We start from the raw sequence: 22,338 nt of genomic DNA on the forward strand, positions 1-22,338 counted from the left end.
ATATTAAAAAGGGAAAACAAACATGATCATTAATAACAATAACAATAAAAATAATAATAAAAATAACAATAATAATGACAGTCATTATCAGTTATTATTACTATCATCACTATTAGGATCCTTAAACATATCAAAATAATGGAACATAATAATAACCAATAATACTTAAGTCAATTAATAAATTCACAAAATCAATGAAGGCAAAAAATTCATAAAAAATCAAATGACTATCAATAAAATTCATATTAACGATAATTAATGACGATGAGTAAACAAGAAATAAACAAAATAAGGTAATAATAATAATAATAATAATGGACCTCAATTCAACATTCACGAAGATAGAAGAACATACTTGATGTTTATAATATTGTCTTATAATCTTTATTAGTTGTAAAATTTGCATATACTGATAATACATAAAATTTATGATGTTTACAAGATAATGATGATAACAATGATACCAATAAAAATGATGGTAAGAGTGATCATAAAATATTAATAACAACCATAATATAAAATAATAATAATAATGAAAAATAATAAATAATGATCATGGTAATAATAATAATAAATATAAAAATAATGATGATAAAAAATAATAACAATAATAATAATAATAATGATATAATTAAATTTTTTAACAAGAAAACCCGGATATTATTATCTACAATTATGTTCATGATAAAAATAAATAAATAAATAAATAAATAAATAAATAAAAGGTGAATGAAAAACAAAACAAAAAACAGAATGACAATTATGTATAAAAACTACTATACTGATATGTCTTCGAGGGGAAAAAGAAAAAATCACAATCAATAACTACGAGAGGCACATTTAATAAAGAGCATTGGTGCATTTACAGTGATTATCAAATGAATGAAGTCTAGACGCCTTTATTTGTGACTTTGCGAATGTCTGTTGAATGGTTCATTGCTCAGCATTAAACTGGTAATAGATTTTTCCTTATATATTTATGATATCACTGACATAACACGACAAAACTCTAAGATCCTGTACACTTTTTATGTACACTTTACACTGAACAATATTCACCACATTAGGGAAAAACATGAATAATAAAATAAAAAAAAATGCATCTTAGAAACAAGAAGATGAAAAGGAGAAAAAAAAGATGAAACGGATGAAGAATTAAGCTGCTGAAATAGAAAAAGGGAAAAAAAATAAGGTTACTCACAATCCTAATCTTGAAATGCCCTGGCAGTCTGGCCCTCACAGCTCAACAAACAGTCTGTGTTACTTGCAAAGCCTGAAAAGCTTTACTTACGATTGAAACCTGAAAGGAAAATGTAAACAAAGAGTTTCTATTGCATTTCTCGCACTTGCTGTATTTTCTACTGTAAAATGTAATGGTAATTATAATAAATACAAAATAAAGCCATGTCGAATGTAATGCATTTCATAAATATCTATCTGCAGTAATATGAATGGGTATTAATCATCAGCATGATTTGAAAAAGAAAAATACTTTACTCTATGACTGTATACTGTGAAGTTAATCACACTTAGGTTTATTTTCTTTTTAAGATCCACAAACACGGATGACATGCATTGGTTGTTGTGTCTGTATTTTGGGGTGTTGAACCCTCCCTCTCCTTCAAAATTCTGTTGTAAAACTAAATCACAGAAATTACAATCATATTTTTTTCAGCTTTTACAAAAAGCCATTAAAGAATGGGATATGGCTATATCCTTGTATACATAAATATATTTCTACATATTCATATATGTATATATATATAAAAGATACATAAATCTGACCTATTACTGAGTGGATAATAAATTTAACATGGATATTATATTTTACAAAACACTGTGATAAGTAAATGTCCTTTCAATTTGTCACTACAGAGTGTAAATTAACATTTCTCAAGCCAAAAGAAAAGTCCAACACTACCCCCTATCAATTAAATGGCAAAAATAATCCTTTCTCAGAAAACAAGTAGATAAATTGTCCATCCACCCATGCTAGCCTCACTCCATGTAGAAAAGTCTCATGTACCATAGCATTAGACTGGTTTATGTTCTCTTAGTTATTTCAATTTTTCGGTATGGACCCGCATATTTGTCAGCAATGGGGCACATACATACATAAATTGAAACTTGTTTTAAATCATGTAATAGAGCCCAGATGAATCATCAGATGCATGAGCCAGATTGTGATAGAAAAGCAGAGGCTGGCTCCCCCTTATGCATGTGCATCTACGAAGTGACACGCAGGTCATGAATATAATTTCTGAAAGGTTGCTTTTTTTCTCTCTTTTTTAATGATACAAAAGTGTTTACATTAAAAATATAATAACTAAAGTTCATGATTCCAAAGAAGAAACTTGCTTTAAAAATGAAGTTGATACAGTGCCAATACAGACGACCCTTCGTAGACTGAATTTTTTTGTGTACAATCAATATACAATGTAATTTAAACAGATAACTAGGTTTGTAATTTCTACACAACATGAAAAATAAATTACATTTACAGTCAGTATGCTATAGAATATTGATATACTGAATGTTATTTCATCTGTTGTTACCAAACATGTTTGTAATTTAGCATAAGACACTTTCTTAATCACTTGAAAGCAAAAAGAATACCTAAATGATTTTTAGTGGAAAGCAATCTACTTTGAAAAAAAAGTCTATATATCACATATTTCAATACTTGTACGGCTTATAAAATAACTAAATTTTTTCCAGATAATTTTTGGCTAAAATATTATCAGTAAATAGAACATTTTCAAAAATTATGCATTATAGGGCATCCTTGGTCTAAACACATATTTTTGGCAAATTCACAAAGATCACTTTATAAAAGTTAGAAGCAATTCCACATTTGCACTCATTGTGTATCAATCAATAACAATTGCATTACAATATCACAAAACAACAGTGGATTCCTGTACTTAGTATTCAGTGCTAGTGACTGATTTCAGCCCAATGGCAAAGTTATACTAACTTCAGTCAGTACAGTATGAAACAGTGCTCCCTGTATACAAAAGCAAACACTGAGTACTGCATTTCTGATCATCATATGAAATCAAATATTGATTATACCTTACAAAGAAGAAGAATCTAAAATATCCATGTGCCCAATTAAAGGGTAAACAGAATTCAAAATTTGAATATAGGAACAAGAGGAAATTTGATCAAAGACCATTAGGAATAGTAAACCTAATGATAATCTTAAGAGCTCACAACCAATTGGTGTAACTGTGTAAGTGCAGCTCCATGCACTTTGCCCAATGCAGTTTGGCCATTAATGTCACACCCAGTAAAACACATGGGAATACAAGCTACTAACTCCTCAATATTCATTCTCATAAGACTGTTTCCCTGTACATATTTTACTTATTTACAATCACCACAACTTCAAGAAATTCCCACACTAATGTGGAATTTTTCTCCTACAGCATAATACCTTGATATCACACCAACTACAGTTAAAGGGTAGCATCACCTAACACTTGTATCAGGTACCTGCTGATACTCTTAAATACTGTAACAACTTGAATGATGGTGTGGGGCTGATGTCTAAATGCAAGAACCATATTTACAGTAAGACTGTAATGGCAAGTACCACTCTCCTAATGGGCACCCAACCTCCCCAGTGTCTATATCAACCTCCCATAAGTATTCGGTATACAGCAGGTTGACAAAGGGCGACGCTCTACGTGCCCTCCTAATTTTGTATCACATATACCCTTACATCTCAAGAGGAAGGATGTAGTGCTAGGGAAATATATAACTGGTACATGATATCACCATAACAACCTGATAGTCACTTCATAGCTGGTACCACTTCTTGTCCTTGTACTTCTGCATGAGCTGGTGCGCAGTTGAGGAGAATGTCTCTGCTTCTGTCATCATCCTTCCAGTTCTTTCCTCCAATTCTCCGAGCTTTTGTCCTCGTTCAACCAACTGCATTCGGGTTTTGGCAATTTCCCCAGAAACTGTGCCAGCGCGGATGTTCAGAGCTTCTAGCTGGGCTGTTGATCCAGGCATATGCTTTGCCACACTGCGAGATCCCTTTCCTGATGCTTCACCAACTGCAAATGGTGTGGTCATTATTTTCTATCTGAACAATGGCATAAGTGCAGCATCTAATGACACATAAGAATACATTCTGCCCATTATCACATTCCATTCCTCTTATTAAAATAAAGTGAAGCCTTCAAGTCTCCTGAATAAAATGGAGCTGGTCTTGGAAATTCTGTTGTGTCTCAAAAACTCACTACCCATAAATCCACACGACTCAAAAGCTCACCATTCTAGAGTTTTAGATGATAAATTAGAACAACTTTATATTTCTTTAATTTGGTGATTACTGGAAAAATTCAATGTACCATCATAACTTTAATGATATCCCTCCTGCTTTGGTGCAATAGCTTGCAGCTTCTATTTTGCTGAAGAATAAAAATACTTAATAAATGAATCTATAAATCCACATTCATATCTGACCATGTGTGTTGCATATATGCAGAATTATTACACACTAATACTCTTCCACTCAAACTGGAATGACATTCCATCATGTCATGGTAGACCTTCCCTCATGCCAGAATGACATTATGTCATGTGAGGTCAAGCCTCCTCTATTACAAGAGCAAATAATGTAATTTGTATATATTATATATGTCTATCATGTAGAATGTAGATGTCCAGTAAGTATCTAACCTGTACTCTACAAATAAGAAATGAAGAACTTTGGTGTTAAGTTCATAAAAAAAAAGGTTTGCTATTTTAAGATTATAATAAAAATATTAACACTCCATCTGGAACCAAACTGAAGTCAGGACTTATCAGGTGACAAGAAACTTGCTGTCATGAGCATTTCGGCTGAGGGCCAGTGTGACAGGAATGACTCGCCACAAGTGCACAAAGCCCTTGGAGGGTGATTAAGACTCATTTGGAGTTAGGAAGCAGCTTTTGCATTATTTCCATTGGTAAATGAGTGTGTGAGCCATGACTGGAAAAGCGCTAGCTCAAGGGATGCAGGCTGTATCACAGGAAAATGAATATAAAAAAAGACATAAATAGCAAAATGTTATTTATTGTTGTTATTATTGTACTGAAAGATGACACTGATTCTGTGCAAGGAAAATAGTCTATTACCATCTGGATAAAGCATGGAATGTGGCCAAAAAGCTAAAAATGCTTATGCAGAAAAAGAGAAAATAACACGGCCAAGGGGAGGCATGGAGGCTACATCACCGCACATAAGTAATCATGTGCACCCGATGGGTTAAGTGACTGAATTTTCACAATATAATTATCCCAAAGTAATTAAATAAAAATTTTGTACATAGTAGAAACATTTACCAGAAAACAGAAAAAAAGTAGGTTTAGTGTCTGGATGTATGTACATGATACTTTCTGTAAGATGTATTCAAAAACTTATTCATATTCTTGTACTGTCACTAATTACCACATGTTTGCACACATCTATGTACTCCTCAAGAATAATATATAATTTTTGAGAATATTATTTGTGATAATTGGTCAATCCTAAAATAATTTCCAAACACTAAACAGTCTTTTAAATTCTTAGAATATATAAAGAATATTCACAAGAATTTTACTATATGATCAGATCTAGAATGCAACACGGTGATTCAAGGATATTTTAGGGAAATAAAATGGGACACTCAGAAGGAAAAGATATTAAACTAAATTGTGTCCTATAATGTAGAAAAAGAGACAAATTTTGCATCTTAACTTACAGAGTTCTTCCCGATCTAACTGTGAGACTCCGCCCCCAAACAGCCCCTTGAAGAAACTTTGTTTTGGAGGCTCTGGCATATCGCACGGAAGGAATAATTCCCCAAGAAGATCTTGCATATCTTTGCTGAAATTCATAATATAGGGGGTATTTAGTAAAACATCAATATCTATAATACAGAAGTGAACTTTTGACTTCATTATTGATGATCCTTACATAAGAATCTAACACTGAATAATATTCTCTTTACTGAAATATCATCTTCATTTGCTAGGTATCAACTTGTAATGACCTAAGTATCAATGAAAGGAAAAAATCTGTGTAATCAAGAAATGTTATAAAAAAAAAAGTCACACACATATTTATGTATACATATACTATCAAAATAAAAATTCAGTGGAACAGAAGTTCAGACGAGAACAGGAAGCCACAACACAAATCTATGATACATCAAGTACCTTTCCTGATTCCCCCATCATAACTCTGCTCATATCCCATCAGCAGAGATACTCCACTGTCTTTTATATCACTTCCAAATGTCATTCCTTCTAAAAAAGAAGAAAAAGCTCCTTACCAGAAATCAGAGGACAGAGTAAACTTCTGAATTTCTGTTGGAGAACACAGGTACATCCCATGACCATAATTTGTGAAGCAGAAAGTCCTTGCAATTCTGAAGAGAGAAAAAGTTCAAACCATATATTATTATGGTGTGTTGATTTTACCTTACATCTTATAATAGTGTTGGAATTCAGTGCCTATACTTGTTCTGGGTATTGTATTTTAAATGAGAATGATATTCATTACAACTGAGATATAAAAAAATCTAAAAATCAAAACTGCAAAACAAGATCTGCAAGCTAACTGTATCCTATGTATATCATAGTAAAAGCAGTACAATGTACAATGAATGTTCTTTTTACTCTGATGGAACATATTTATCTTTTCAGATAATACTGCATATGCTAGAGCAAAGGAGATTAAATTATACTTAATCTCATCAAATAAAAATGGCAAAACAACTAAATGCAACAATTAATTAAGAAAGTATAAGCAAAATACTGTGGGTATGTGCTTCATTCTCAGTTGTTTTGGAACTCTGACCTCTTCCACCTTTATTCAATTAATAGCAAGCAAATCTATAAATATACCTCATTATCTCTCTCTTTTTTTGTAAATGTCTGGTTATTGTGTACTGGTTGTATATAAGAATACATACTATTTATATCAATCTAAACTAGAGTTCTGCATATATGCTATACAAGTAACATACAATTTACTATGCAATGAAGTGCAGTATAGAGCTTCCCTAACAGTCTGAAAGCAGCTTACAAAATCTGTGTTCTGCCCAAACTAGCATCATTGTATTATTTACCTACTCTGAGGAACATTAACTGCCAGTGCTCTGTGTTTTCAAGTGTGTTTACATATGAAATACATAAAGGTGCTTGCATAGACTTTGATACCAAATGTTACAATTAATGTAAAATACAACAAATGCAAATATTTCAACAATTAACATATTAACCAACAGAGAGAGAGAATGGCAGGGGCATTACCACTGTACTGTTTTAAAATAATATACTTTAAAATTTCCCTAACATGATACCATTTAACAAATCCTATGGATAATGATGAACTTCTGGAACTTATGTACACATAAAAGTCAAGTTTACTCACTGAGTAACAGAAAACTTTATGTTTTCTTGGATAAAAGAGTAGATGTTAATTAAAGTAAATATTAGAAAAGAGGGTAATGGCTTTACATGTATACAATTAGTACTTTGTAACTGATGGTACTTTTGCATACAAGTAAATCATTACAACATATTTCCATCACTGAGACCATATTAACCAGTCTGATCAAAGAGAAATTTCATCTGTGTATCGCAGAGATCATTTGAATTGTAACAATGCACCTACATGACTTTGTACTACATTAACAAATTTTCTCTATATCTCCAATGACAAATATTCTTGAATTCTGTAACAGGAAATCTTAATGATCAAATTTAGTTCTGCAACCAATAAAGACAATAGAAGGATGAGACACTTAGCTTCACGAGCTTACAAGACACGTAGCATGTTACACCTTCTGTGTAGCTCAAGCAGCATTTGATTCTGAATCTCTTTCAACATTCCACATAACCTTACTCTTCCATTTCATGTCATGCATTCTTTTATCTCCAAAACTGTGCTTATCATCACAAAAGAGGGATAATGGTGAAAAAAATAAATATAAAAGATTCAACAAGAATTCACATGTCAAAAGGATACAGAATGAAATACTGCATGATAGAATAGGGTTTGGGGTCATTCACCCTGTCACAAAACAATTTTGCTCACAGTTGACGCACACATCCAATAGGCTGTGCCCCCCTGTGCGTATAGCAAGAGGCTAAGCGTACGTTTACTTGTTTAGTCCACGTTAAGTCTTCCATGTGTGGACTATTTTGTTCACTCATACCATCCACTGCCGACCATGTCTCAGTACCCAGATTTCATATTTAATAGTAAGGGGTGCATGTAATGTTCAAATACACCAATATACAAGTGAAATCAACAATACATAAATATATACCTTTCTTCAAACACTTTACAGTAAATTTTGGATATGCCATTCTCTTTGGATATATACATACATAAAAATATAACAAAAATCAAATAAAATCTTTCTTAGTCATTAACTCTTTCAAAATAAAGCAATCCATAACAATTTATCAAATTCCTGTTTAAGGTAAAACTATTCCATAGCAAAAAACACAATCAATTCTGAAATATATCACATCATGTTATCTGATCAAGAGATGGAACATCAGGATTCTCTCAGTACCAGAGGACTGCTGAATTAATCAATGCAACAATAACAAATGATCATTAAACTGGAACCAAAGAAGCCTTGCAACGAAAGTGCAGAGCTTTCCCCTGAACAACTATATCATGATGGGAACTGACACCAACAACCTACTCTGAAATATTCATTTCTACAAGGAAAAATAAGAGTGGGAGAGAGAAATAAATAAACTACATTTAATAGCATACCCATCATTTAGCCCCTGCCTGTAGATGATGCTTGCCTTACATGACCTCAAATGAGAATCATGAGTTGATCTTCAAATACTAATCAAAGAAATATGATAAATGCACAACTGCTGCGCACTTACTAATTCTTTCTTGTCAATAGTACATTCCTGGTTTGAAAAAGTGGGGTATATAATACATGCTAAGCTTAAGAAAGAGAATATTAGAAAAATTCATAAAAGTTTCTGTAATACTTAAGTGGATCAGTAACAGCCTCTATAACGTGACTCTAATCAAGGCAAGTCAGCAGAAGCTTCGTTCATGTGTAATCAGGACACTTCAAAATTTACTATAGAATTAATAGGCATATCAAAACAACTGAATTACAAAAAAATAGAAGATAAATCGGAAAAAAAAAAAAAAAAAAAAAAAAAAAAAATCATAGCTTTCTATTATAAAATGGAACACTCCCCTTACGCTCAAATATAATGGTCGGCAGTGGAACTTTACCTGTCCTGGTGGCTGGTGGGAACTCTTGGACAACCATCTATCCAACGTGACGAGAGGAATGTTTGAGCTGCGGTTGTGATAGAAGCTTTTTATGGTCTAGATTTTTAAAAAATTTAATTCTTTACTATATCATGAATGTTTGTAAATAAAAACAATGTGTGTGTAAAGTATACACTGTGGAAGTGTATGTGTATGTATACATATACATACATGTATATTATGTATGACCATTTATGCATGTATCTAGTGTGTAGTATGTATGTATGTATGTATGTATGAATGATTATGCAGGTATGTATGTATTTATGTATGAATGTGTATATATATAGATATATACATAAATATATATACACACACATACATAAATCCATATATTATATATGTGTGTGTGTGCGTGTGTGCGTGTGTTTTCGTGTATGTGTGTGTGTGTGTGTGTGTGTGTGTGTGTGTGTGTGTGTGTGTGTGTGTGTGTGTGTGTGTGTGTGTGTGTGTGTGTGTGTATGTATGTATGTATGTATGTATGTATGTGTATGTGTATGTGTATGTGTATGTGTATGTGTATGTATTGTATATGTATATGTATATGTATATGTATATGTATATGTATATATATATATTATATATATATATATATATATACACACACATATACATATAATGATGATGATAATTTCAATATATACATCTTTTATGAGCTGACATTTCAGAGAGCCTTCATTCCTTCCTGTAATTCATCTCTCTACAGAAAGTCCCCCAGGTCTAGAGCCTTTTCAACCGCAGCTCCAAATCCCAACTCATCAACATCAAAACATGAAACAATACTGCACAAACATTAACTCTGAAGACTGCCTAACTACACATCTGTGAAAATGTTAGTCATGCATATTCACAGCCACATGAAACAAATACCAACAATCATGACCACAGATCAGTCCCAATATATATACTTTCGCATTGTGAGATTCGCTGACATGCATTTCCTCAAGCTGAAGTGTTAGTAAATCATACTCCATGAGAAGAACAGCCAAGGAAATAAAATCACATTGAATCTGAATTTTCCATCTGAACAAACCATTCTTAAAAAGGATAAAAGGAAAATAAATATATAAGAAATTGAAAATCATTAATCTAATTCATCTCACTTGTCAGGCTCATTGTCAACTATTGTGCAAATGAAATGAAACAGAAATAATATTTTTACACTAAGCACTAATCATTCATAATCTACAAAAAAAAATGTGAACTTTAAATCCCATTTGAACTTTGGGGGTGCTATTCTGGCTAAGATTTTCTTTGTTCTATTAAAAGCAATTATAAGTGCATAAATAACACATTTAAATGTTTAGTATATATATGAGCATGTGTGTGCATGTAAAAGAGGAAGAGAGAGAGAGAGAGAGAGAGAGAGAGAGAGAGGAGAAGAGAGAGAGAGAGGAGAGAGAGAGGAGAGAGAGAGGGGAGAGAGAGAGAGAGAAGAGAGGAGAGAGAGAGAGAAGAGAGAGAGGAGAGGAGAGAGAGAGAGAGAGAGAGAGAGAGAGAGAGAGAGAGGAGAAGAGAGAGAGAGAGAGAGAGGAGGAGAGAGAGGAGAGGAGAGAGGAGATGAGGAGAGAGAGAGAGAGAGAGAGAGAGGGAGAGAGGAGAAGAGAGAGAGAGGAGGAGAGAAGAAGGAGAGAGGAGAGAGAGGAGAAAGGAGAGAGGAGAGAGAGGAGAGAGAGGGGAGAGAGAGAGAGAGAGAGAGAGAGAGAGAGAGAGAGAGAGAGAGAGAGAGAGAGAGAGAGAGAGAGAGAGAGAGAGAGAGAGAGAGAGAGAGAAGGAGAAGGAGAGAGAGAGGGAAAGGGGAAGGAAAATGGGAGAGAGTGGAAGTGAAAGAGAGGGTGAGAGGGAGAGAGGGAGTGTGGAGGAGAGGGAGCTTGGGAATGTGGAAGGGAGAGTTAGAGAACAGAAGCAAAAGCAAGAAGGGGAGAAATGTATAAAGGGAAAGAGGTGCAGACTGAAAGTGAGTGTGCATATCTAAAAGAGGAAGATCAAATCTGCATTTTCCAGAATAATTTCATACTGAAGGCAATATATGCAATATGTTCTAATACTCTTCAAAATTAGCTTTAAAAACTATTTTCAAGTGAAATGTATTGGGGAAAAAAATGAAAACAAAAGACATTCTTTCTTCATATGAGCTCCTCTAAAATATCTTCAAAGACATAGCATACCAGCAGACAGTTCAGGACACAGGAGGTTGATCTGATAGGAAAGACCTGTTATGACTAACTGAGAGTACACACAAACATGGTAAATTTAACAGCCTAAACCCAGATCAAAAAGAAGGCAAGAGAATGGAATTTCATGAAGTTGAAGAAAGCATCTGTCAGTCACACATTCAGTTATCAACCAATTATACTGGAAAAAAAGAAAATAATTACACTATACAAATGATATAGCACTGAAAACCTTTGAAGCAGTACACCACAGGATCGAAAAATACCTTATGCTAATCAATAGGTAATGAGCACAAGAAATCACTAGCATATACTCTAGTTACACTGGTGTAGTACTGCATCATACACAATCAATGCAAGTTGTAGAGAAAACTGTTACCTTCTTACAGGGACCTTCCTCCTCCTGACAAAGCATATCAAGACAAATAAAACATGAAGGCAAATTTATTCAAGAAGATGAGAGTATTGCAAAGTAATGAATAAACAAGAGAGCATTCATGTATAGTATAAACATGTACTGGTGATAGTTAATTGGACAGATGTTTAAAAATCTATTTAAAATCAAAACCAAAAGTGCAGGTCTACTTCTGTGGACAGCCCAACAAATGCAATGTGTCAACTCCTGCCAAGCTATCTGTGCACTTTTCTAAGTTAAAACATTCAAGCGATATTGCAATGTGCTCAAAAGAAAGAAAAAACAAATGCATATGGGGTCCCATCTTGTGAGAGGTGAAAACATTCTGTTGAACTGATAATTCTCATAATATTTTTCATCTTTTCTGTATGTATGTAGATAAATGTCCTTTATACATGCAGATAAACTTGTCTTAAGAGTGTGCTTTAATGTAGTTATTTGTTTTTCTCTGTCTCCTGCATGATTTATGATTCACAATTCCTGCATGTACACTTGACTCCATTAGCCTATATTGAAAGTGTCCAACTTGATACCATAAGCCCATATAGAGGGTGTCCCACTTCATTCCATTAGCCTATATAGAGGGTGTCCCACAAGTTATGTTAGATATCTGTTAAGGGGAAAGAAATGGGATTCTGAGTACAAAATCTTCTCTAGAAACATTAATTTTTAATATTACTTTGGGGTGAGGCAGACTTTAAGTAAAGTGTATGTGTATGCATGTGAGCCTTTATGTGTGAATGTGTGTAACATAAAGAGGGAGAAAGAGAGGTGGAGGGGGAGGGAGAGAGGGAGAGAGGGAGGGAGGGAAAGAGGGAAAGAGGGAGAGAGGGAAAGAGGGATGGAGGGAGGGGAGGGAAAGAGGGAGAGAGAGGGAGGGAGGGAGGGAGGGAGAGAGGGAGGGAGGGAGGGAGGGAAGGAGGGAGGTTGGGGGAGGGGGAGGGAAAGGGGAGAGTGTGTGTATGTGGATCAAACATGTATATGTATATTTGTATGTATGAGCATGTGTACATGTATACCTGTATGTATTTGTGAGTAAATATCTGCATGCACATGTGTATGTACATATGTACACATGTATGTATATGTGTGTATGTGTATGCATAAGTGTGTGTGTGTGTGTGTGTGTGTGTGTGTGTGTGTGTGTGTGTGTGTGTGTGTGTGTGTGTGTGTGTGTGTGTGTGTGTGTGTGTGTGTGTGTGTGTGAAATCAAAAAACAATGTATGCTAATATTTATGTACTAGCCAATATTTTGTAATTACTGTTAGTGGTTTGAGTAAATATCTATAAATATGGATATGGAAATTTCCTGATTTCAAGTCTTAACGGGACCTACATTGCCAAAGAAAATGTGTAAAATTACTTCTTTCTAATGCTCTTGATGGTTTTAGTTCTTTAATTATAATAAAAAATATATCTATATGGCATTAGTTTTTAATGATTGTGTTTTGCTCACATTTTTTAAGAACCACCTCCATATTTTCATTAAATACACAAGAAAGCTGCAGCTAGAGCAACATCAATCTACTTATTTTGCATTATAGCCTTAAATAATAGCTTTTTTCAAAATAAAAAATGGTCCTATATTTGCTAACATCTTGAAAACAGAAAATAAATAAGCATTTTTTTTTTTCTTTTCTTAATAGTAATAGTTTGTCCCAATAGTGCATGACTGCTCAAATATCTTACTTCACTGCCTTTTTTTTTCTGGTTATAATGAGGACAGAAAGTGTACAGGGCAAATATAAACAAGTTATTACATTAATATAATAAAATATATAATAATAAATACCAATACCTATTTTCTATTTCCCAATCCCATGCATAAGTACACTGTAATAGACAGGTAACCTTAATGAAATATAAAATTCATACTGCATATGAGCACATAAAGTGTATCTATACTCAACATTATTCTATGAGCAGCTTGGACACTGCTGCCTATATTATGTGCGCACTCTACATGCCTTCGCTACCTGTTTGTTTACTAATATTCCTACCTGTAGCCTCAGGAATCCCAAACAAAAACAAACATGATTTACTCATATCTAAGATCAGAAATAATTGGGAATTCAAAAGGGAAACAAACACGCAGGATGCCTCTTCCTCAAACTTCTTTGAGCCATCACTTGGTAAATGCTGTCTTAAATATTCATTTTTATAATTTTATCTATTCATCATTTCTTGTGTGTGGAAGAAATTGAGAAGTGGAAACAGCTACAGAAGCAGAATATACACATTTTCCCATAATTTTATAACAATTTAAAGATTCGTCTTCAAAAATCTAAGGTTTCATTTTGACAAGGTTATAATAATCCAAACTCATGAAAGATTAGGGTACTACGAGTGGGAATAACTCTCTAATACATTTTAATGATTTTATGGATTTAAAAAAAAATCTCTCCCCAGTGTATTACAGAACTTCTAAACAATACCCTCACTATATGCTGAATGGTATAAACCAAATATTTACAACAAAATACTTAGATAAATATCCACTCAAAGCACTACAAAGAGCATTTTCTGGAGATAATCTTCAGTAGGCCCCCTTAAGCATTAAATATTAAATTCAGTCTCTGATTATCCATGGAAACCATACGTCTCCCAGCACAAGTTATTCCTTATGCAAGACTTTAAGGGAGGATTATGGATTATGAGGATTAGTGATTTCATGAAGTCACAAGATGTGCTTGGACTGTGGTCACAACTAAGTTACAAAAGGCTACTTCTGCTTGTTCAAGATTCAAAACTGGGAATGTGGCTTTAATGTGTTGTGTAAACATCACATTCAAACTTGTACCCTCTCTGCCAAGATCCAACCTCACATCAGATCTTAGCCCTCATACTATCTGTTCCTGATACATATAACTGAGGATCAATACCCATATATTTATCATGATTCAGAATAACTGAAGCACAGGTTGCATACTGTGTATTAAGTTGCTCCAAACAGATGGTTAACCAATATTTATACCTTACATGAACTTGTGAACACTTCCTCTGCCCATTCTTTAACTTATCCATTTTCTAACCCTCTCATATGTATTAAAATATTCACATTTCCTATCTATGATCTATATCATAAGTTGTATCCCTTGCCTAACTAAGTATGTCACAGAATCTCCTTTCTCCTATATCTGTGTAAGTTATAACAAATTATATATTGACTTGAAAAAAAGTTAGAATGATAAATGGTTGTTTTCTATGGTAAAAAAAATAGAATCAGCATGGAAGAAAAACTGTTGTTCAGGTCTGTTCCAAAAAGTAAGGGACAACCAAAGACAGCATCACACTGAACCAGATGTTAATAAGGCTTTAAAACACAGATGGTAATATTTTATGATAAGAGTGTTCAATGGACAAAAAGTAATGAGCCAAGAAGAGTGACTGTAATAAGCCATCAATCAATAACAAAAGATGAAGAGAAATTGTCCCCTCATTATTCCCTGTAGGCAGAGTAAGTGATGATGACAAAAGTGGATGACTTTACTCCTAGGATGGTCACCACTTCAAGTGTTATTAAGAAACAGAATTCTCACCAAGGGACATCATCCTGCACAGAGAGGGGGTATAAAGAGTTGGGGAACTTTGGCTCAAGTCTCTAAGTCTTGCCAAAAAGAGTAGCATCATCTTTGCATGCATGAACTCTCTCTTCATGGTCTATAAATTCACTGTTTTAATCTCCCATAATGGAACCACAACTTAATAAAGCAAAGTTTCATGCAGATTAAACTATCATGCACAAAAAAATAAATGGCATCACAGATTCCATGCACAGTCGCAAGACCTTTAACCATGCACTGCCTGTGTTATCAGAAACTCACATCTTAACATCTTGCATGTGTTCTTACTTTCACATACAAAAAATATGATGCTTCACTATTATATTACAAGAACAGTTCTTCATAAAGATATTAAAACAACAGATGTGAGTCTCTGAGATCAAGTGTTGTGTGTTGACTTACTGGTCAGTATCTTCATTTACGAACATTTGCTGACCCCAAATAGACAGCATAGGATCAACTATGCCAGTCTTCCTCGTCTGAAAACTATGTGTAAGGGAAGAGATTGTAGCATTAAGTGTTCTTTGGGAGGGCAACTGTGTGCTGATTGTTCCAGATGGGGCTAGGCTTGTTGCAGGTTAGTCATCTATCTTACAGGTTAGTAACTAGGTAACACATAAAGAAATCCATAACAGACACATCATATTTAACAGATAAGAATCTAAACTGGATTCACTTATCATTTCATAAGAAAATAAAATTAAAAGTTGTTCATGAATGTAAATGAGAAAAAGTTAGTGTTGGTGAAGAGGCAAGCATTTGCACACAAAAATCAGGATTTGTGAATGTTATATTATTTCTACTAATATCATTTACATAGCATATATACATGTTATGAATAGTGATTATAGACAATAATAACTTAGTGCAGAGGCATTTATATTACAACAGCCCTTTAATTACTTAAGCCCTGTTTGAAGCTGCAGACATCAGAATTTTTATCTTAAATCCCAAGGCCAAAGCATATATACCTACTATCATCTTTCACTCCTTTTTCCCTGGTTACAACTGCAAGCAAACTTATGATAATTCAGTGCTCTTGCATAAGCACTATGGACTTTATACACAGTCTGAGAGAAACAGAAACAAAAACCAAAAATTCCTTAAAGAACCTCCTTTTTCATATTCCCTAGGCAGTAAGAACATCCAGAAAATGTTACCACCAACTCTTTCTCATTTAGAATATGTAAAGACGAGATCCAAAACATAAGCCAACCAGATGAGTGAATATACAGCTTTTATTACCAAATTGAAGAGGGATAAAGATATTCAGTTAGGCTATCTATACATATACTCATCCAGAGATTGTGTTTGTACTGTGATATGTGTACATACTACTATAATCCTTTAAAATACTCACTTGTTGATGTTAAGAGATGTCATGAGAACAACTAAACAAAATACGTCTATCTAAGATTTATCAAAATACAAGAGATATGTTAAAACATATTAAATCCTACTAAGATCTATAGATACATCAGTAGAGGCAAGAAAGCCATATACACACTAGTTTCTGTTAAAGAAAAAAAACATTAAAAACATAAAAAAACTCGCTGGCCAGCCACATACAGCCATGTATAGCTTTCTTGAATCTACATTTAAAAAAAGGTGATGCAAGGCGGCTGTAATCTGTTTAAATAAAAGTTCTAACTCCACACAACTAAGGAAAATATTCATACTTCAAAATCAGTTACTAGCTCTAAAACTAGAGTAAAACTGGACTCACTTACCTAAGGTCAACAAGAGGCAGGAAGTCTACATACACCAGCTGTCGAAGACTGGGCAGACTAAACACAGAAATGTGTCCTGTTGCAACATAACAAACTAGACATACACTATCTGTAATGGAAAATAGACATTATAAGACCTCCTCAATGGGAGGAGACATAAGATTCATAAGAAAAAAATTACAGACTATAAAATATATTATAGTATAATATCTTATTACCTAAATGGAACATAGTAACAATTGGTGGATACATGAACATTTTATGCATACTCTTACAGCTATATTCATCTTAAAGGTTATTCATACATATCATTATACATAGGCACTCACTTTCATTCTATCTCTTGTTTATATATTCTATCTTACTCATTCATCACATTTTGTTCTTTCTTACTCTTATCAATAACTGACCATATCTCTTTCTTATTTTCTTTCATTATTCTTCTTTCTTTATGTCCATTTCCATCTCCTTTGATGGACAACTCTTCCTCTTTCTCTCTATCTATCTTCACCTCTACCTTTGTAACTACATCTTTCCCAGTACCAAGCTAAAAAAAAAAAAAGAACATTCTTGACCACTGACCTTTAATCTGAATTATTTCTGCCTTAACAACAAAAGAAACCTCAGTGATGATCTGCTTATATACACAGTTCTGCGAAGGTAATGCAACGACTCTGGCCACTTTCTCTGATGCAATCACAACAAACTGTCGGTCTCCCCACGTCTGCTCTCCTGAGTTAGTTGGTGACATTCTGTTGTCTACCAATGATTTTGTAGGAGTACCTGAAACAGAAAGAATGAGTGTAGTATGTTCCTATGCAACTGTGTGCAAGGAAAAACTTGGATGATCATTACAATATTAAGTCTTTCATCAGATAAAAGATTATGCATATCACTTTTTCCAAATTTAAATATTTTCTATATACTGTCACAAAGACAAGTATATATAGAAATATACAGATAATGACAATATAAATACAAATACACATAGTATAAATATACATACTGGATCTATCAAGCTATGTATTACCCTTAATACAAATCACAGCCCTGATCACACTGGTAGTTTGTAGCTGCATACCTATATATCTATGATATATATAGCTATGATATATATATATGTATATATATATATATATATATATATATATATATATATATATATATATATATATATATATATATATATATATATATATATATATATATATACACACACACACACACACACATACATATACACATATGACATTTGCAATCTAAACTTCTTACAAGTGAATTGGTTTTGTGAAAAGAGGCTAAAAATGGGCATTTTTCACTCCTGTACTCTAACCTCTTTGCAACCATGCATTCTACAAGGACTTTTTAATTCACTGTCCTTTCAAAATCTGGCAAGCCTTGCTACTGATCACTGCTACTGAGTTATTTTTGTCTAATTGTAGTCCAATTAGTAAACAAATAAGAAAATAAACATATAGCTCATCTATTTCTACACTTTGCATCTCTGAAAGATATTAGTAGTAAAACTATAAATAAGCACAAGAGGTATGGTATAGAGTTAGCTGCAATTTTCCTTCTGTTTCCATGATTTTTTATCAACATTTGATGTGATTTCTAAAGTCTAAAGTGGTTCCTATGTTTCTAAATTATATATAAACTGGAATACAATCAACTTCCTGGTCTGTGTTGCAACAGAGCTATGTCCATGAAGACAAATCACAGCAGCCTCTCTAATATCTAACACCTTTGTTCATTTAACTAAGTACAATTTACAGAATTACAATCACTTACGTTCCAGCTTCTTTTCCTTGTTGGCATCCTTCCAGGACTCAAACTGATAGGGAATGAGTGCCCCATTGCAGTCCAGAAAAGACATTGCTAGAACAGAACCCTTCAGACGAAAGATCGTCCCTGAAAAATTGCCACTTAAGATTAGTAAGAGGTTTACAAGTGTGAGGTTTTGTGAAATAAAGGAAAGCAGCATATATCAGTCTTTTATTATTCACATGACAAAGTTTAGCATCCAAATTTAGCAGCAATCTAGATTAAATTTCTAGAATCCTCATGAAATACAATGGCTGTCAATAACTATAGAAAAAAAAGAAAACAATTGATAGCAAAGTAATAACTATGAAGAGAAAGCAATAATTACAACAAATACATTTGCGTCCCATGCCATCTGAAGAGTTCCTACAAAAACTCACAATTGTACATACCACTGGGAGTAACCTGTGCAGGATTAGACAGACGCCCTTCTAATGGAGGTATAACTAACATAACTTGGATGACTGACCCAAGACTTGTTCCTACCCATAGGGTTGGTGACATTTGGGTATCTGTATGAGATAGGGTGGAAAGAAAGTATTTATAAACTTATCAAACAATATACCAATTGTATTTCATTATTTAAAAAAAGTTCTAACATAAATTCTTTGCTTAAATAGTATATAAAAATGGTTGAATCTTAATGTAATATTTCTGTAAATTGAAACTCTGATTCTCCCCTGATTTTTAAACTGTTTAAAGCTCTTTTAAAAGATAAATTCACATCCTTATTAAAAGGACCCAATAGTATTTTCCCCACTGAGAAAAAATATAAATAAAGGAATAACTTAACAAATTTATTGAGGAAAGAGCTTAAATCTCAAAAAAAGTTGGAACAATTACTAAAAAACAAAAGATAGGAGGAGAAGGAAGGGCAAGCAGGAAAGGGGGAAGGTGGGAAGGAGACTGGGGGAAGAAGAAGAAGAAGAAGAAGAAGAAGAAGAAGAAGAAGAGGAGGAGAGGGAGGAGAGAGAGAGGAGAGAGAGAGAGAGAGAGAGAGAGAGAGAGAGAGAGAGAGAGAGAGAGAGAGAGAGAGAGAGAGAGAGAGAGAGAGAGAGAGAGAGAGAGAAAGAGAAAGAGAAAGAGAAAGAGAAAGAGAAAGAGAAAGAGAAAGGGAAAAAGAGAGAGAAAGAGAAAGAGAGAGAGCAAATTAAATACTTACCATTTTTCCTTATATAAGAATCAGCAAAGGCCAGACACTGTATTGCCTCACTGCTAATATTCTCAAGGCTACTGATGCTGGACGAACGAGATCGACTAAACGAGCCATCTAGCTTGTCTGTTGCGCACAGGGGGAGGGGGGGAGAGTTGGACGAGAAGAGGAGGAGGAGAAGGATGACGAGGAGGAGGAGAGAAATTGGAAAACAAAGATTAGACATGGACATAAACATATGAAATGAGAGAAAAAAAAAAATAATTCAATCATGAGAGCTGGACTTTCTTCAAATTGACTGGCAAAAAAACTATGATATAAAACTAGGCTAAGATTTAAAAAGCAAGACTGAATATGCACAAGAAATTACTGCAAGTAGAGAAGCTATATTCAATAAAAGTGATTGTATTCTGGAAAGCAAATTCATTCAAATAAATTCAGTTACTAGTCATAAGCTTTTATCTAAATATATTAATCTGGCAACCATAGCAACATCTAGCCATGTCACTCAACAGCAAAACAAACTTTCATCTAGCCACATGGAAAAAAAAAAAAATAATAATAATAATAAAAAAATAATGATAATGTGTTTACAGCCATGACAGCCAAAGCTACAACAGTAATTCATGCAGTTATGTCTCTTATGGCTAATTTATATGGCATGCAAACCAACATCTCTTACACAAGGTAACAGCCAAGTAACTTGCCAGTTGCTTTCAGTCAACGCTGATCTAAGAGCCATGCTTTTGCCGCGCTTGTAAAATCCATTACACTTTGTGTTTGGTCTTCTAAGCAATCGCTTATAAGCAGAGGATTGCAATGATAAATGAATAATACAGTATATATTGCTGTACTGTAGTTTAAGTAAACTCAAAAACTCTTGTACAGTTTTCATTTTCATGGTAAATATGTTCAATATTAAACCAAAAGTGTTATAATGTTAAATAAAAAATTACTTATGTACATTTTCACAATTTATGATATAATGGCATACTGGTAAAAATCTGTGTGACTAAGTAATTCATAGCATGCGGTTTCATTATGTACATTTACATGTAAATTCCACTGAAAACAAGTGGACAACAAATGAATACACATAAAAACACCCACAACAAAAACATGAATTACATCATACAGAACCCATACACACATATGCTAATCTTTCAGACACTTTCAGATCTTATACACAAGACCATTTATACACTTTCTCTGGAATATACATCTCTCTCTCATTTACACAGGCATACTTGCTAATATATTCAGGCATAATTGAATCTAGAATTAAGGCTTCTTTTCTTCAGAGTGAACCACAAAATATTCCCAGTTATTACAAAGTTCAACAAAGTCTGTCAATATGACAGCTGTGTATTCCAAAATCATCCTTCTACCTTTTCCACAGCTTTGGGCAATTATGAAGAGAGAGAGACATTGCTCTCTTTAAATAATCATTACTTGCAATATTCATTCCACATCATCAGGACCTTATCAATTCTGCAATAAATCTTTCTCAATCAGTATCTGGTTCCTAAATATCACACACTTCAGCTTAAATCTAACTTTCTAGACTACCACTTTATCAACCTTCATAACCTCCCACTCACCAACTTTTATCAATCGATCTATCTATGTAGGTCTAATTTCTACTCATACCTTTTCCTGATATTATCCAGGACTGTACCCTACCAGCTTGTTTTCTTTTCCATTCTCTCAACTGGCATACACATATACATGTAGACTTAAAATTATACAAACACTGCTACCTATCTCTCACAGTCTAGCATGCAAAACATGTATAAAACATGTATATTTGAATGTGCTCTCACACTGAAACTCATGTATGAAAAAACTTCCATTTATAGGCCTTTTCTCTTCTACTCAGTGAACACTTTTTCATAACAGTTGTTGCATAAGAAATTAAAAATTACTTCTTGCAATAAAAGTATAGATTCTCAAATTTATATAAGAAAAGTGCCCTTAATCTGAAGTTCTGTCATTATGTACTGAACAACTTCTGAGTGCATGTAAACAATTAACCATAACCCAAGGTAAAAACATATTGACACTGTCTTCCCTTCTCTCATGACATTATCTAATCAAACTCAATTTACAACACTTTATGTCTGAAGTATGTAAATATAATGAAATAGAAAGAAATCAATTTGTAAACTTTTA

At 33.5% G+C, this 22,338-nt stretch overlaps 1 protein-coding gene across 3 annotated transcripts in view; it reads right to left on the reverse strand.

The window, feature by feature from the left end:
• Window positions 1-817: 817 nt before the first annotated feature.
• Window positions 818-22,338, reverse strand: part of LOC119590170 (syntaxin-binding protein 5-like) — a 153,866-nt gene continuing 132,345 nt past the window's right edge. The window contains exons 14-22 of one of the 3 annotated variants that reach the window (XM_037938957.1): window positions 20,176-20,292; window positions 19,406-19,525; window positions 18,981-19,100; window positions 17,772-17,972; window positions 17,190-17,298; window positions 15,862-15,945; window positions 6,315-6,410; window positions 5,742-5,866; window positions 818-4,067 (exon numbers count right to left, since the gene is read on the reverse strand). In XM_037938957.1, the coding sequence (XP_037794885.1) occupies window positions 3,805-4,067; window positions 5,742-5,866; window positions 6,315-6,410; window positions 15,862-15,945; window positions 17,190-17,298; window positions 17,772-17,972; window positions 18,981-19,100; window positions 19,406-19,525; window positions 20,176-20,292 (1,235 nt within the window). In that variant the 3' untranslated portion in view covers window positions 818-3,804. The remainder of the gene's footprint in view (window positions 4,068-5,741; window positions 5,867-6,314; window positions 6,411-15,861; window positions 15,946-17,189; window positions 17,299-17,771; window positions 17,973-18,980; window positions 19,101-19,405; window positions 19,526-20,175; window positions 20,293-22,338) is intronic. The other 2 variants (XM_037938958.1, XM_037938959.1) reach the window with 2 other exon arrangements.

This window comes from Penaeus monodon, chromosome 26 (assembly GCF_015228065.2).
Source record: "Penaeus monodon isolate SGIC_2016 chromosome 26, NSTDA_Pmon_1, whole genome shotgun sequence".
In the NCBI taxonomy this organism is placed as follows: Eukaryota; Metazoa; Arthropoda; class Malacostraca; order Decapoda; family Penaeidae; genus Penaeus; species Penaeus monodon.